General features: G+C 40.5%; 2 protein-coding genes across 2 annotated transcripts; both read right to left on the bottom strand.

Moving 5' to 3' along the window:
* Window positions 1-10,789: 10,789 nt before the first annotated feature.
* On the bottom strand, window positions 10,790-14,278 carry LOC129770299 (uncharacterized). Its single transcript, XM_055773031.1, has 2 exons — window positions 11,032-14,278; window positions 10,790-10,966 (listed from the first exon to the last, which is right to left on the bottom strand). The coding sequence occupies exon 1, from the start codon at window positions 14,158-14,160 to the stop codon at window positions 11,158-11,160; it is 3,003 nt and encodes a 1,000-aa protein (XP_055629006.1). The 5' UTR covers window positions 14,161-14,278; the 3' UTR covers window positions 10,790-10,966; window positions 11,032-11,157.
* LOC129765655 (uncharacterized) lies at window positions 14,237-17,947 on the bottom strand. The gene is made up of 3 exons (XM_055766063.1): window positions 17,696-17,947; window positions 14,357-17,630; window positions 14,237-14,243 (listed from the first exon to the last, which is right to left on the bottom strand). Exons 2-3 carry the CDS (start codon window positions 17,410-17,412, stop codon window positions 14,237-14,239), a joined length of 3,063 nt encoding a protein of 1,020 aa, XP_055622038.1. The 5' UTR covers window positions 17,413-17,630; window positions 17,696-17,947.
* Between the last annotated feature and the right edge of the window lie 202 nt (window positions 17,948-18,149).

Here is an 18,149-nt window from a genome sequence, read left to right as displayed (position 1 = left end):
TTGACAGATACAAATGTGCGCAAAGTTTAACCAATTAAGACTTCACTTTATTCTACACTCAAATGTGTAATCTACAAAAATCAACGATAGTCGAACAATATATACAAGCAGTAGTATTCATTTGATATTTAGTTGCAAATATTTTTACATTGCGTACAAGAAGAACAGAAAAAACCACGATGATTCTTGTGTGGACGTAGATATTTCATAACAACAGCTAACGAAAGTCATCAATTGAGGGTTCTGAGTTTTGAACTCGCGATCTTTCGCTTACCCCCCCCCCTGGTTTCCAGCAAAGAAACCTGAAGATTTTTATGCAAACTGTTGATGTAGGAATCGACAGACAAAATAGCTTTTCACAAGAGTCCATGAAAAACACCTCCGAACCATAGGGTCCCATGCTTCACGGTGCACTGAATATGCCGTTCCTGAAGTTTGTCTCCCGATTTGTGCCTTACACTTGAACGCCCCTTGAAAAGGTCAAACTTGTACTCATCAGTCCACAGAACCTTCATCCTATACTTTACTGGCTTATCAGCATGCTCCTGAGCAAACTTCGATCTTTTCTGATGATCTTCGCTGATGAATGGCAACTTTCGAGCAAGCTTGCTTTTCAAGCCATCTTCTGCGATCCTTCGATTCTCAGAAACTGGTGGCGTGATGGTTTTCGGTGCTTCCTGCGACTTCTGGATTTTCCTGTACCTGACGGGAGGCAGTGTTCCCACACGTACAGATTTATCTGGAATGGTACAAATTTGTTTGACGTGGGACTACGTCTAACCGGAATATATGGGGGGTAAAATGAAAACATAAACACTGAACATGTAGGAAAAAATGCAAGATTTCGAATGCTTATAACTCGAACATTTTCTACTGGATCGGAAAGATGTTTGCATCAATTGATAGGGAATATTTCTACGCATCTATCGCAATTAATAAAATGTTATTTTTCATTAGATAAATAATTGAATAACTGTAAAATGTTAAGTGTTATCTAAACGCCCTAACTGCCTCGATTTGATTGGCCCACTTTACGGTTTCCCCAACACAGACTTCCAAACCTAGCAGCCTTGGGGAAATCGGAATTGCACAATACATGAAAGTAGGGGGAGCTTTTGTTCCCACCGAAATGTGTTTCCCTAACACAGACTTCAAATTCAAGGAGCTTGGTACAATTGGCATTGCGAATTCATGCAAGTCGGGGGCATTTGTGTTCCGACTGAAATGTGTTTCCCTAACACAGACTTCTAATCCATGGAACGAGGGGAAATTGGCATTGCAAATACGTGCAAACGTAACGTGAAACATGTGCGAGGACATTTTTGTTCCGACTAAAACATGTTTCCTTAACACAGGCTTCAGAACCAAGGTGTCTAGGGAAATTGGGATTTCAAATTTATGCAGGTCGGGAGTATTTTTGTTCCGACTGAAATCTGTTTACCTATGAAGACTTCTAAATCAAGGTGTCTGGGGAAATCGGCATTGCAAATAAATGCAAACTGCGAGTACTTTTGTACTCGCTTGCCTTTGTGCAGACTAGAGTGCTTTTCCCTAAACGGTCTTCTAAACTTAGGTACCTGGTAAGATCGTGCAGACACTAGAGTCATGGCATTTGTTCAAACTTTTACTCACAACGCAAATATATTGAATTCAATTGAATTCGCAAATTGTTTCATTCAATCAAAAATTTAATCAATACAAACAAATGATAACTAAGCTAAGGTAGTCCTACGTCAACCTTGCGGTTGTATCATAGATATAACCCACCCATTTTTTTTATCGTTTTTTCTGGTACAGATTCTGTACGGTACAGAGTACAGATTTTCGGCAAAAAGTACAAATTGGTACAGTGTTTTTCAGCGTGTGAAATTTTGAAATTGTGAAACATTAAGGTACATGATTACTTTTACGCCGCAGTATCGCTTCGAGCGATTTTTTTTCTAAATTTTAATTCATGATAATACGCAATCTAATTTGAAAAAAAAAATATGTTTGAGCATTTTAAAACACACGAAGGACTTACATTCGCGAGTCAATTTGTAGTATTTGTAGAAAATAAATGAGTATTTTTTCACGCTAAATATTATCGATGGTACATAATTTTGGTACAGATTTTTGGACGAAAAAGTACAGATGAGAAAGATTTTGAACTCCTCTGATATAGATTAAATTGTGGCAACACTGGATGGGAGGATTCCTTATGTTAGCGATAACTGTTGTCCGTAAGACCACACAATGCTTTTTCATGTCTTTCAAATTTTCACTCGGCCAGTTGCGTCCAATTCAACACCCGCGAGACATTTTCTGATTACTCGTCGATTAATCATCAATATGTCGCGGGAAATTAAACATAGCCAATTCGATTGTGATTGGTCCAAGGTAACTCCAAGCGTAGTTTTAATGTGTAGTTTCAATTGATGAGATGGCAATAATATTTTCATTTGTTGGTAGTTTGGTGAGTATATCTTTCGGGTAGGCTATTTCTTCGAACGTAACGTGAAATATGTGCTGTTTAAAAAAAGTACCCTGATCTCGTAGTTTAGCATAAAAGAGGGTGACAACGTAAGGAGTCCCCCACACCAGGGACTCCGCAGCGCTCCATAAAAGTAGTCCAACTGTAATGAATCGCATAATCTTGGATCTTCTATACTGCCGTTCTAAGCATAGTTGTCCCATGTAACTTTTTGACGATTTTCACTTTCCTTCATAGAACGTTGTTTTTATGTATAATCATACGGAAAACACACACAAAAACATACAGTTTATACCCAACTTTAAAAAAACAACATCAAGCTCAATTGTCCCAATACAATACTTTGCTCGAGATAAGCGCAGCTATCATCCTCAGTGGAGAAAGTTTTGCTACTGGCAAGCGAAACCAATGCAGTTTTGCGACTGGCATGCGACCCCAAATAAATTAATAACTTATTTTAATTTATTGAATAACTTGGTATTCCCCAAATAATTTGTTTGGTGCACAACCTTAACACCTGCTTCACCATAGCGTCAGTTCAATGCATCGATGACAGAAAACAAAAAATGTTAACTGTTTGTAAAAAGGCTGAATATTTGCCTCAGCAGAGATTCATTACTGATACCCTAGCGTAAATATTTCCCGCCCGCTATCTTCCCTCCGTGTTTTTATTTATCATTACGACTGCATAATTTGCAACACAAAACAATCGCTCATCATAGCATAAAAAATTGTTGCGATTGTTGCATCGTTACAGGGCTAATGCACACGGGAGCAGATACCAATGGGGTTTCAGCTTAACGAAGATGCACTATTTTTACGTACGGGTTTTGAAGCATGCACGTACGCACACAAATATCCATATATCGATGGGTTGAAGCAACTAAATATACACACACTTATATCCGTTCTGCGCTCTGCTCAACAGAAGAACTTTCTGTTAATATTGCCAGTCTAGATTAGCTTAGTTGTCATCTTTGGTGGAGAGAGTTTTCCTACCGTCATGCGAAACCAAATCACTGACAAAATTCCAGAACATTTATTTTCTTGGTGAGCTGACGATAGCCTAGCTTGATGATTCCCCACACAATTGTGTAGTTCAGAACCATAATGCAATGGCGTCAGTTTGATGCAATGATTGCAATGCTAGAGACATCACCGAGTGAATAATTCCGTCGCATCCACAGCTCAATCCGAAACGAGGACATGTGATGACGCAAAACAAGAAGGAACAAGCTATTGTCATTGCTTTGAATACAGAACAATACTGAAAGTTTGCCTTCTTTCCTTGCTTGAGACTTTAAACTACTTCAGCTCATTCGTCTGTAACCTTCAAAAAGGCTTTTGGAAAACTTTATTCATCATATTACTCCTTCACCCCCATTACCTAGAGAAAGGCATTCGATCCCTCGCCGTCCAGCTCGCCCAGCAACGATGTTGTTCAGTAGATTTCCTCACGAAAAATGAATGTTTGCCTCAGTGAGATACATTGTTTATACTCTAGGCAAATATTCCCCTTTGTTCTTCTTCTTTTCCTTTGTTCACTTTACTTCTTACGATTTCCCTTTCGTTGCTCGTCGATAAGTTGCTCGTTATTGACAGCTCTGTTCTGGAAAGCACACAAATGGACAAAACAAATATATGAGGGAATGGGAATGCTTATAATTTTCATCAATTTAAACCATGTACAGACTATGGGATTGTAATAGATTGTATAGCATATCAAACAAATTTTAAGGAATTTCCGATTCGTTTGGTATATAAATCGTCAAAATCCGTTCGCGGCAAAAATAGTTATTAACGTTAACTTTATTTCATAAAAACGTGACCTGTTTTCTGATTTGGCACCCTCAATGAAAGACATAGTTCTACGTCAAAAACAAGTAGTAGTATTCTAGTATTCTAGGTATTTTAAAACACGATTTTTTTCATTTTTCTGAAATTTAGACATTCAAGAATATACCCTAGAATGGACTTTTCAATAATCCCATTATTTACCAATTAATAGCCATTTCATCGATACGTTATCTAACAATTAATTTCAAACACGTTTTTCTCGAAACTTTTTTTTTCTCAAACTGGCTTACACGATATCTCAAGTTCTACTGAACCTATTTATGTCGAATTTATACGAATACAACCTGTATGCATCTCTCTATCACATGATTTTTTTAAATCGGGAAACGAAAAAAAAAACGTTTTAAGCATGGTTTTTTTCATCAAACGGTCACCATTTTGTCAAAAAACATGTTTTTGATCTAGAAACAAAATTATTTTTGATTGCATTGCGACTGACAATTTAACGATATATCCATCCTAGACTATCCAAACTAATTTTGGAAATGTTTGAGTCTGAAAAAAGTAATTCATTTGCTAACTGCTCCACATTCGTAAATTTTTCGTGAATTCTGAGATGGTACTGCGAACTCCGAATCGAGTTGGCGCGAAATCTTTCAATAATGTTATCAACTTCAATTAAAGATTATTTCTTCTTCTATTTACAGGTACGTTTAAGCTGATTGCCAGATTATGGTTCGAATACTGGTGATATAATTTCGGTTTCTCGGGAGTATTTTATAATAAAACTTAATTTATTCAAAGAGTGGGGTAGTTAGAATGTGAAAATTTATTACGATTTGAATAGTTAATAATTAACGTATCCTAGTATTATTTCTTCATGTCTTTTGCATCCCAGATCGTCTGGCCACTCTTTGGAATTTTTAAGAGAAAATTTGTCGACGAAAATGACTTTCAACTTGCTCAGTACAGTCAACCCTCCTATAACGCGGTGAGTGCGTACCGCATTATATGGAAACCGCGCTATAGGAAACTCGGATTTTGCATACAAACCAGGCTAATCCGTAGCGCGTTGTATGGAAACCGCGCTATAAGAAACTCAGAATGAGTACCAATCACTTCATTCGTACCGCGTAGTATGGGGACCAATAAGAGATTATAAAAGGAAATGATAGAAAAAAATAAAACAAAAAATAGAAGGGTCTGAGCCTAGGGGCAAGGATGGCAGTTTGATGTAGGACTGTGATTGTTCAGAACAGTTGTTTTTTTCAAATGTAATTCTTTTCATTGTTCAGAAATATGTTAGTTTGATTCTTTTGAAACTTTAAATAGTAGCCCTGAAAAGGGCTGTTTGTTATATGTACTCATAACCATCAAACGGTTTGTAACGGTTTGTACTCATAATCGGGAGCAGTAGCTTTTTTGGGGGAATAATATTCGTTTGCAGACTATCACAATCAAGTCGTATTGGTTCTACTGCTCAATCTATCATAAAAGTTGATTTCGGGTTGAAAGTTCCGTGGATTGAAGTGACACGCTTTGTAGGGTGAACAAAAACTGCGACCGTTTCGCTTAATGGTTTATTCTGGGCTAAATCATGGTACAAAAATGATGATTCTACAATGGTAATACGCAATAGTGTGTGCGACTTGTGTTGAAGGCTGGCATCAACTATTGGATGGCGGTCAGCACCATTCCCAATAATATTGTCTGTATCCGAACAAATTGTACACTTGTTTGATTATTTCCACTGTTGATGTCTCAGGTGGAAAAAATGCTGGTGAAATTTGCTGTCTAATGGTATATATTATAACATATATCGTAAACACGATTCTGCGTAATAAAGGGTGTGTCACATCAAATTGCATCACGGAAAAAACGCTGTAGAAATTCGTCCAGTAGACCGATCCTTTTGAAAATTTTAGACAGTAAAATAAAAACTATTAAACAACTTTTTATTCATACTTCGAGCCCAAGCCCGTATGCTCGCACCTTCCTCTTTACCCCGTCCATAAGGTTCTGTACAACGTCAGGTTGTAGTTTTTTTTAGTAGAAACCCATTTTCTCTTGAAGTCCGCCTCCGATTTGACAACTTTTGGGTTCTTCCGGAGGGCCTGCTTCATAATCGCCCAATATTTCTCTATTGGGCGAAGCTCCGGCGCGTTGGGCGGGTTCATTTCCTTTGGCACGAAGGTGACCCCGCTGGCTTCGTACCACTCCAACACGTCCTTTGAATAGTGGCACGAAGCGAGATCCGGCCAGAAGATGGTCGGACCCTCGTGCTGTTTCGATAGTGGTAGTAAGCGCTTCTGTAGGCACTCCTTAAGGTAAACCTGCCCGTTTACCGTGCCGGTCATCACGAAGGGGGCGCTCCGCTTTCCGCAAGAGCAGATCGCTTGCCACACCATGTACTTTTTGGCAAACTTGGATAGAACAACAGAAGAACAGAAGAACAACAGGCCCGGCAGCTGACGAAAGTCCGTTTTGACGTAGGTTTCGTCGTCCATTACCAGGCAATGTGGCTTCGTCAGCATTTCGGTGTACAGCTTCCGGGCTCGCGTCTTCCCCACCATGTTTTGCCTTTCGTCGCGGTTAGGAGCCTTCTGAACCTTGTATGTACGCAGGCCCTCCCGCTGCTTGGTCCGCTGGACGAATAAACTTGACAAATTCAGCTTATTGGCGACATCCCGGACCGAACTTCTCGGATCACGTCTAAACTGCTTAACTACGCGCTTGTGATCTTTTTCACTGACGGAGCATCTATTTTTGCCGTTCTTCACCTTCCGGTCGATGGTTAGGTTCTCGAAGTATCGTTTTAGTACTCTGCTGACCGTGGATTGGAAGATTCCCAGCATCTTACCGATGTCCCGATGTGACAACTCCGGATTCTCGAAATGAGTGCGCAGGATTAATTCACGACGCTCTTTTTCGTTCGACGACATTTTTCCAAATTTACGAAAAATTGACAGTGGAGCATGGCCAACGTAATCTATACACTCTTATCTGATTATAAGCGAAAGCTGAAGATATAATTCCTAAAAATTAAATTTCTACAGCGTTTATTCCGTGATGCAATTTGATGTGACACACCCTTTATGCATTTGAAAACTCTTAATAAACGTTACATTTTTCGTAGAGTGACCCCCCTATAAAGAAAGCAAAGACGTAGTTCTACGTCAAAACTAAACTAAAAATTTTCATTTAAATGTAAAAATTTCCAAATAGCATTCGGACGTTCTTCTCTGATAAAAATGAATCCCTTTCCTATATGGGGATTACGGACGTTGATGATGCTGAAGTTAAAGATGTGGCTCCGCATACTCAATCTGCATTCATGTAACCATTATTATTTATTTATATATTTATGTTTTTTCGCAGTTTATGCCTATTTTTTTTAATGTTCTATTGATAGATATTTATGCCTGCAACAGAGCCAGTTCGCTTTGTTTTTGTTTTTATAATACTGGCTTCTTGATATGTTTGAAAATAAATATTATCTATAAGATAAATCGTCCTGCTCAAACCTTTGTAGGGGTATGAGGTGGGCCATCATCATCATCATCATCATTTATAGTACACCCATACCTCGCTTTACGGCCTACACCCAAAGTTAATTTTTAGCACATTTTCTGGCATCCCGATTTATTACATTAAATGAGCTGAAAGATAACATAAAATGTTCTACTCCCCAATACATGTATATCATTTGTATAATATATATGCTAGAGCCAATATGAGGGAGCGAAACAGGAGACACATTTAAATGAGATCTTTCCGGATAGTTTGCCAAATACACGGCCCAGACAGAGAAAGATATATTCTCGTTCATGTTCTTCCTTTTATCGGCTTAGAAAACACCTTCCAACTTCATTTTATGATGAGGTGTAATATTATCACAATCCTTTATAATAGCGCTGGCAGCTATATGGGTAGCGTGGTCGTGTAAAGTAACTTTGCATTCCAGCCGGCCTTGGTTCGATCCCCATTGACGTCGTATGGACTTTTTTTTGCACAATCCCAAATGAAAAGAGAAAAGAAAACAGAAAGAGATGTCTGCTCGCATACATACAAACCATTTTTAAGCTTCAAAATAGCTCATTATTTGCACATTTGACTCTCATGATCAGGAAATGGCATCTTTTCTGCCAAAGATGGCATGTTTTGTCAACGCTAGTTTGGGTGTAGTTACGTTCCACGAAATTCGGCCGCAAAGCGAAAAGCCGAATCAATTATTCTGATACAAATTCATACAAATTCAATCAGATCGGTTCCAAATTTGTTAAATATATAACATGGTTTATCATTCAAAATGCATTTTATCTTTTTATTTTTAATTCATTTTAATCAAAAATTAAATTATCAAAATATCAAAAATACATACATAACATAAACAAAAAACATACAATACATACAACATACATACATAAAAACCAACAATAATCTTTAAACAAAAATGAAACAACTTTATGTTACATGGAATATGTGTATGTATACATACCTAATTTGTATGTTGCATATGTTATTGTCTCGCAAATATTTTTTCAATTTTGTACGAAAGTGATGTTTGAACCAATCCTCGATTTTTTTGCCATTATAACGAAACATTTTAGACAGCAGCTGAACACTACTTAAATAATGAGAGAGTTCAGAATTCATTCAAACTCTTGTGATCATCCTTTCTCTTTCACATTTCAGATAAACTCTCTTAAGCTTTCTGCCGCACTGTTTTCTGCCACTCCTCTAACCCAACTTAATAACCAAACGAGCGTACTTTTACTATAGATCTGCCTTAAGCTCACCGAGTAGTTCGATAGGCTTGGTAATGACAGCTAATTTTGCAGCACATCTTGACTTGCGAATCATATTCTCTAAGCCGGAGCTTGCCTGAAACCGATGTCATAAACGGCTAAGAGACTATCTTGAATGTTTGTATAAACATATCCAGTTAAAATCATGCATTGGTTGCACTAAAAGAACTGTTGTGACGTGGTTGAACGGTAACCGCGCTATAAGAGTACCGCGTTATAGGAGGGTTGACTGTACATCTATTTGAAACATTGAGATATAGAACATTCGGTGTGGAGGGTGCCAAACATCCATCTTCACTCATATTTCTTCATCCACGAGTAAGTGTTTTGGTCAATAGGTTCTGCTTGATTGTCCGATTGTTAATGCTTTAGTGTTCGATTTGGTTCTTTAAAGGCGCAAAAAAAAACAAAAAAAAAGTCTTACGTCTAAAGTAAGAAAACAAGATTGAAGTTATGAATAGTGGAATATAAGATACCTCAGAGTCCAATTGTATACATACTAGAAATTACAATAATATTAGAATTGTAGCCAAGCCATCTCTTGTCAATTCACCACCAAATTCAACAAATGAAATGGTTTATAGTCATAGGTCATAGGAAGGTAAAGATACTATATAAACATGGCTCACTTCACTATCCACATCATTGCTGATATACTCGAAATAGCAAGTTTGAAAATAAATTCATATGGTCATGCTTGACCGAGTAGGCTCATGACCGAAAATCCTTGAACTCGACCGCACCGACCGTGATTAGTGTTTGACCTGCTGACGAGCTTGTTGAAGCGTAACGACGTCTAATTCGTGGTTATGGATATCGACGACCGAGAACCTTCTCCGCAAACAGATGTAACCAATTGTTATTCCAGGTTCCATTCTGATTCACTGTTCCATGAATGCAACGGTGGAATCACGCTGAATTACACATAATTAATTCATTTTTCCGACAAACAGCAGTGGCACATTTCACCCATCGTTCGACTTCCACCCCCACCACCACTCATTTCTAATTCCGTTTTCGGATAACAATCGCTCCGTGAGCTAAAAACGAATCTTTTGTTCATGACAGCTTGAACGGGGGAGGAAATCGAATGACCGACAGCCGATGACAGGCGGCTCGGAAAAAAATAATGAAAAAATAACAGGAAGAACGGAAACAATGTTCACCCCACAATCTATCATCATCATCGTCGCAGGAGCGTGGAGTTGGGTGGATTTCAGGGGAAAAACCTCATAATTTTGAAAGCCAAATAAACGGGCATATCTGTTTCCCACGATTGGATCCGTGTGCGCGACGGATTGATTTACCGCTTGATGTTAAAGTTCAAACACGATTAGTACAAATGTCAGTTTGTATTTCTCGATGACAAGCCGCTGGCGTTGATTCTGATTCCGGGGGTCCGGATTTGAACTCGCGCCCACTAGAGGTAGCGAGTTTAAATTGCATATCTCAATTATGGAGCATTCTTGCGGTTCTTTGTTTGTTCGGTAAACATAATTTCGGTTGGGAAATGAATGGTTTTATGTGTTTCGTTTTCTTCTGCAACAGTAAATTATTGCAGTCCGGTTGATTGGATTCAGTTTTATGAATTTTCAACGCGGGGGGAAATTGAGTTTGGAAGAGATTTGTCAAAAAATGGCGCTTTTGTTCCGTTTTTCCTACCTATGGCGAGTAACGAAGGAATCTAGAAAACTAGAAGCATTGTGTTGGGTTAGATTGCACCAAGTCAAGAAAGAAAACACGATATGGTTGTGGTTGACTTTTTGCTGCAAAGCATTTTATTAGAATTTGGTGGGATTTCATCTCATGTGACTCACAATTTTGGTGAAGCTATTACAAAGGAAAGATCCTATCAGGACGACCAGTTAGCTTTAGTTTTTTACCCACTCTAGAATTAATTATATGTATATATTATATTATTTCAACTTAGATATTGAATTCAATTTGACTCACGTAATTCAGAATATTTTTAAATTTAAGATTTCACTTTGAATTATTTAGATAATAGAAAACTTTTGATACGATTCTTCTTTTGATCGACAATTTTTATCCTTTTCAATTCTTTTCTGTTTTGTATCTTCAGTTTGACGTTTTGTTTTCTAATTTTGCTTTGGTTTTTGTGGCCTGTCGAAGAGTGCGTTGCGGAATCGAATCTTCACTGGATAGAGCGGCTGTAGTGTTATCGGTATCGGGTTTTTTGCCGTCACATACCCCCGCCCGTAAACCCATGTAATGGTCCTGATCCCCTGTAGACTCTTGATTGGGTTTACTAACTTTCTCGACGTCCAAAATCGCTAGCTTAACCACCGGTCGCCGTAGAACACCAGTCGCAGTTCGTATCATCGCCTGACGAACTCTCCCATCGCGTCCTGAGAAAACCTGTTCCACACGTCCACGTATCCATTGGTTCCTTCCTGTACCGTTCACGACCAGTACCAAATCTCCCACCTCTATGTTTTTCGTCTCTTCGAACCACTTACATCTTCGAGTTATAACTGGTAGGTATTCCTTCACCCACCTCCGCCAGAACTCGTCAGTGATGTGCTGAGCGAGTTTCCAACTACTCCGCAGGATGGAGCGGTTGCCTGTCTCTACGGGTTCAATTTTAATGCCGGAAGAGCTACCCAGCAAAAAATGATTGGGAGTCAGTGCCTCCTGGTCAGCATCTTCCAGTGGAATGTACGTCAGGGGCCTAGAATTTATCATGGCCTCAGCATCGTATAAAACAGTCTCCAGAGTTTCGTCGTCGGGTTTGCGGGGAGCATCTATTATTGTGCCAACTGCTATTTTTACAGAACGGACAAGTCGCTCCCATGCTCCTCCCATATGGGGAGCAGCAGGGGGAATGAATTTCCAGCTGGTTTGGGAACTGGTGAACGTAGACGCTAAAGCTCTGTTTCGAATGTCGACCTGAGATTGTAGCTCTTTATCTGCACCATGAAAACATGTCGCATTATCCGTATAGAATACGGCGGGAGATCCTCGACGTGCAACGAATCGCCTAACTGCCATAATGCAAGACTCTGTTGATAGGGTGTGCACTACCTCTAAGTGTACGGCTCGAATGGTGAGGCAGGTGAAGAGAGCCACCCAACGTTTGGCCTGATTCCTACCAACTCGAACGAACACTGGACCAAAATAATCCAACCCAACAAATGTAAAAGGTCTAACAAATGCGCTTACTCGAGCATCCGGAAGTGATGCCATGGGTGGAGACTTCGGTTTGGTCTTCATAACGTGGCACCAGACGCATCTCGCCATAACCTTCTTCACCAATGTCCGTAGTTTGGAGATTTCGAAACGCTGGCGCATCTCGTTCACAATTGATTCCTTATTACCATGGCGGAAGCGGCGATGATACCAGTCAGTTATTAGGAAGGTTATAGGATGTTTTCTTGGCAGAATAGCTGGATATTTTGCTTCGTATGATGCAAATTTTGTAGCACCAATACGACCCCGCATTCTCAGGACTCCTCGATCATCTAGAAATGGCCAAGCTCGGTATATAGGACTTGATTTAGCGACGACGCAATGTACAGCATGGGGTGGCCCTTGGGTCTCCTTCAGCAATTTCGTTTCCTCAAAAAACTCGTCTGACTGCGCTATTTTCCACAGCGCTTCTTCTGCTCCTCTAATTTCCTCTCGGGTCAGTACACCTGATTCAGGAGGTAAATTGAGTTTTTTATGTAGAAGATTGTGGATAAAGCGTAAAACATATCCCATCGTACGAAGTAATCTTGCCCACTGACTGAATCGAGTGATGTCGATGATTGGCTCTCTTTCCCAGTGAGTATGAACCGGTCGTAATTCTTCTTCGGTGATTGACACAGACTTTTGTTTTGGCCACCGTTCTTCAGACAACCGCAGAAAACTGGGTCCTAGGAACCATCGGCTGTCAGATTTAATTTCGGATCCATTCTCCCACTTCGTTGCGGCGTCTGCTGCATTCAGTTTGGAAGGTACCCACTTCCATTCATTCGGTTCACTGGAACTCAGTATTTCACCGATTCGGAAACTTACAAATTTGTTGTAACGACGATGGTCAGATCGAATCCAGGCCAGAACGGTGCTGGAGTCACTCCAGAACACTTTTCGTGAAATGGGGAGTGTGTGCTGACTTTTAATAGACTCCATCAGGCGTGTGCCCAGAACAGCCGCTTTTAATTCCAGGCGGGGTATCGAGAGAGACTTTATGGGGGCTACCTTGGTCTTTGCGCTTATAAGCGCAACGATAATGTTATTCTCCGTTAACAGGCGGAAATATGCTACGCAAGAATATGCCAGCTCACTGGCATCTACGAAGATATGTACTTCCAGCTCGTGTGAATTAATTGGAAACGGAGCCGGGAAATAACACCGAGGAATTCTCAATAACTCCAGTTGCGGAAAAAGATCAGTCCACCACTGCCATCGTTTTTGCAGTTTGTTCGAGATAGGATCGTCCCAACCTGATCCCTCGAGCCACGTATTTTGAATGAGTATTTTCCCATGTATTAGAAAAAAGGCCAGAAGTCCCAAGGGGTCAAACAAACTCATTACCACTTTGAGAACTTCTCGTTTGGTAGGAACGTGATCCTTGGCGAGAATCGGTAAAATATCTTTTCGCATAGAGAATGTGTATGCAAATTCATCGGTCTTGGGAAACCAAATCATTCCAAGGACAGATTGAGAGGATTCGCCTCTTACCAAATCAAGTTCTTTTTCGACACCATTTTCCAATTCGCCTATGCCACGCAAGACTTCTGATTTGTTCGATAGAAAATTCCGTATTTCGAACCCACCCATAGCATGTACCTGCTTGACTTCGTTGATCACTGCTATCGCCTCCTTAATTGACAAGAAACTAGCCAGATAATCGTCCACATAGTGATTCAATGTAATGGCGGCAGCAGCCCGGGGAAATTGTTGAGCAGCTTCCGATGCGTTGAGGTTCTTCACATATTGTGCCGACGCAGGAGAACAGGTGGACCCGAAAGTGGCTACGTCCATGACATATACAGTTGGTGGTTCAATTGGAGTGCTACGCCATAGGAAACGTTGAGATTGCCGATCTGGCTCACGGATTTTTATTTGGTGGAACATCTCCCGGATGTCTCCACACACTGCAACGGGAAATTGACGAAACTGACTTAGGACTTGTGGAAGTGGAGTCAATAGGTCAGGACCTTTCAACAGAAGAGAGTTAAAACAGACTCCTTCGGTTTTGGCAGCAGCGTCCCAGATTAATCTGATTCTGTGTGGTTTCTTTGGGTTAGAAACGACACCCAATGGAAGGTACCACACTCGGTTTTGGTTCGTTAAAGATAGTTCTTCGCTTGTAGCCTTATGAGCGTAGCCTTTCCCTTCATAGTCTGCTATCATGGCGTGGATCCGTTGCTTCAAAGGGGGATCTTTCTCCAACTTCCTCTCAAGTGAGACTAACCGACGATACGCCATTGAATAGCTGTTTGGAACCACAGGATCATCAGTTCTCCACAATAGCCCAGTTTCAAATCCGATCGCAATACGCTTAGTAGTTTCCCTCAAGATCTTTCTGGCTCGCTTGTCATCCTCTGATTCTAGTTTTTCTAATGAAATAGTTCCAGTATTTTCTAGAGTAAAATAATCCCGAAGCTGCTCATTTAGCTCCCTATCAGGGTCGGAAACAACACCAACATGGAAGTTGAGGATTGATGCTTGTCCAGGATGGCTAGGAGAACCGCCGTAGATACTCCATCCCAGTCGGCATTTAGCCGCAATTGGATCATTTCGATTTCCTTGACGTATTTTCAAAGGAACTCCTAAGGCAAGATTGTCGAGCCCTATAAGCAGTTTCGGTTGTATAAGCTCGTAGTCTTCTAATGGCAGTCCACGCAGGTGAGGAAATCGTTGGGAGAGCTCACGATATCTAACTGTTTGTGAAGGTAAACGTAGATGGGTAACAGTTCGCGCGTGCAGTGTTTCTCGACGATTAGTGTTACTTTTTCCGGATATTTCCAGTAATACTCGATGAGATTTTCGTTCTTCCCGTTTTACATTTCCCGTCCACTGCAATGTTAGTGGTTCCGGCGTTCCGACCACTCCCAAATGTTCGGCAATTGAATGTTCCAATAATGTGAGTGATGAACCTTCGTCGATGAAGGCAAAAATCGCCTTGGTTCGTCCGTTATTACGCAGGACAACCGGAATCATTCGCAATATGGAATGCGTTGATGTACTCAGAGAAAGGTGACTTGCTGATACATTGCTCGATGTTGTCGTTGTACTATGTAGAAGAGTATGGTGCTTTTGTCTACATCCGTCCATACTACAACCCTGCCAAGACCTGCATGGCCATTTACCGTGGTTATTGAGACATGTTCTGCACAGGTTTTTCTGTTGGACTACCTTCCACCTTTGATCACAATTCAGAGTCACGAATTGATTACAATCAGGTAGCCGGTGACCTTCATGACCACATAAAGGACATGTTTTAACAGGTTTTCGGTTTATTATCGTTGAAGAAGCTTCGTCGACTGGAACAACTTGCTCCGTCGAGTGGGTATGGATAACACCTTTTTCCCTTTTTCTTTTTTCATTCCAGTCTTGCTTTTCGACCCACGGCAAGTCGAAATTGACTGCGCTAGCAGCTTCGATCACTCCAGTCATGAATTGGCCAAATGTCGCGAGTGAAGCGTTTTGATAATTGCCTTTATATATGCCCCAATTAAGTTTCAAATGATCAGGAAGTTTATCGACTAGCTGTTGCATTAAAATTGGGTTGGAAAGGTGATCCTTTTGGTTTGCTCCCACTAGATGGTCTACAAGATTCTGGACAGTCAATCCGAATTGTACTAATGTCTCCAAACGTCCCGGTTTGGGGGCGGGCGATTGTTGTACTTTTTCCAATAATACCCGTATCAACAGTTCAGGTCGACCGTATAGTGTACGTAGAGTCTGTATAACGTGTGGTACGCTCGTAGGTAAAAGCAAACGACTTCTCACCGATTCCAGGGCATGTCCTTTCAGGCATCGTTGTAGACGGATTAAATTTTCCGCGTTAGAGAATCCACATGCTAGAGTCGATTGTTCAAAACTTGCAATGAACACCGGCCATTCTTCGGGGTTTCCGGTGAAGATAGGTAAATCTCTCCCCATCGATTGTCGAGATGCCACTTGAAATTGATTCAGTTGTGGACCAAGCATTGATGGACAGTGCTGCTGAGAGAATGCCATCGTGGGCTGTGAAGACATGGGATTTTCCGGTATACAGGCTGGGAAACTGGAAGCAATAGGAACATTGTTCGAATTCCTAATTTCGAATTGAGGGGGGTGGATCCATGATGACGACCCTGGACAATTCGTTAAGCCTGGATTTACATGATTCGGGAAAACAGTTCGCGTTGTTGTCTGACACTGAGGTACGTGTGTTTGAGCAGCTGTCGCAACGCCACTTGATATGATCGGTGGTTGTAGCGAATTTACTACGCTAGGTTTATTTTGGGACGGGTCCTGATACATAGGTACAGTATTCATACCTGCACCTTCGGTGTTTATTGAGATTGTGGCTTTAGGCTGCTGAGTTGTGCGAACCTGTTTACTCATCGTAGAAGTAGTCGCTGGGTCTTCGGAACACCGGTTTATATGCGAAACGGGAGTTTCCTCTTCCTTTGTGGTATCGTTGCGCATAGTGTTTTCCATCGATCTTCCAGCGTCGTTGTGGACATTCAACCAAGATGACACCTTCTCTCTAGAGTCGGGTATTGAACTACTCCTACTGCTTCCCGATGATATTTGACGAATTATTTCCCGTCGCATTTCTATAGACTGCCGCCGGATCATATGTTGATTTTTATTAAATTCCATCTCCTCGGAAATTTGTAACTGTTGTAGTCGCATTTCTTCTGCTACGATTTTCTTCTTTTCATCCAGTTGGCGACGTAACACCTCCATTTCCCGCTTCTTCAACTGCTGCTGTTGCTTCAATTCCTGCTCTTTCAATAAGGTTTCTTCCTCGGCGATCTTCATTTCCTCCTGCAGCAATGCTACTCTTGCACTGGATGCTACACTTGATTGTGACTTCGATTGTGGAACTTTCTTTCCACGCTTAGACCCGCTCTTGGATTTCTGGGACATATGAGCCGATTTATTATCCGACGTAGAAGGTTTCAGAGGCTTAAGCGCTTCTGTTACTGTAGTTTTCGCTTTGCACACTTTACAGATATACGCACGATTTCGCACTGTGTCATCTACACCCGCGCAAGAAAAATGTTCCCATTCGTGGCACCCATCACAGCATACCATTTCTGTATCCGCGTTGTCGGGACGATTACATCCTTTACAGTTGTATTCTGGAGTGTCTAGATGTCTTTCCATCCTTGCTACCCACGTACAAAATTCAAAAAGATTTTGTTGGGTTAGATTGCACCAAGTCAAGAAAGAAAACACGATATGGTTGTGGTTGACTTTTTGCTGCAAAGCATTTTATTAGAATTTGGTGGGATTTCATCTCATGTGACTCACAATTTTGGTGAAGCTATTACAAAGGAAAGATCCTATCAGGACGACCAGTTAGCTTTAGTTTTTTACCCACTCTAGAATTAATTATATGTATATATTATATTATTTCAACTTAGATATTGAATTCAATTTGACTCACGTAATTCAGAATATTTTTAAATTTAAGATTTCACTTTGAATTATTTAGATAATAGAAAACTTTTGATACGATTCTTCTTTTGATCGACAATTTTTATCCTTTTCAATTCTTTTCTGTTTTGTATCTTCAGTTTGACGTTTTGTTTTCTAATTTTGCTTTGGTTTTTGTGGCCTGTCGAAGAGTGCGTTGCGGAATCGAATCTTCACTGGATAGAGCGGCTGTAGTGTTATCGGTATCGGGTTTTTTGCCGTCACACATTGCATTGGAGAAATAAATTTCGATCAGTATATTATTTCGGGTTTTAATGTGCTGCTTACCCCATTCTAGCCTCACTGGCAGTTGTGTCAATGAATCAACTCAATTCAACTTTGGATTCAACGATGTTATTGATGGTGGACATTACAATTTAACGTGGTATTAGGGTAAAAATTTGAAACAGACTGTTTAGAGTTTA

Source organism: Toxorhynchites rutilus, chromosome 2, assembly GCF_029784135.1.
Source record: "Toxorhynchites rutilus septentrionalis strain SRP chromosome 2, ASM2978413v1, whole genome shotgun sequence".
NCBI classification, from domain to species: Eukaryota; Metazoa; Arthropoda; class Insecta; order Diptera; family Culicidae; genus Toxorhynchites; species Toxorhynchites rutilus.
This window is presented reverse-complemented; position numbering and strand designations above follow the sequence as displayed.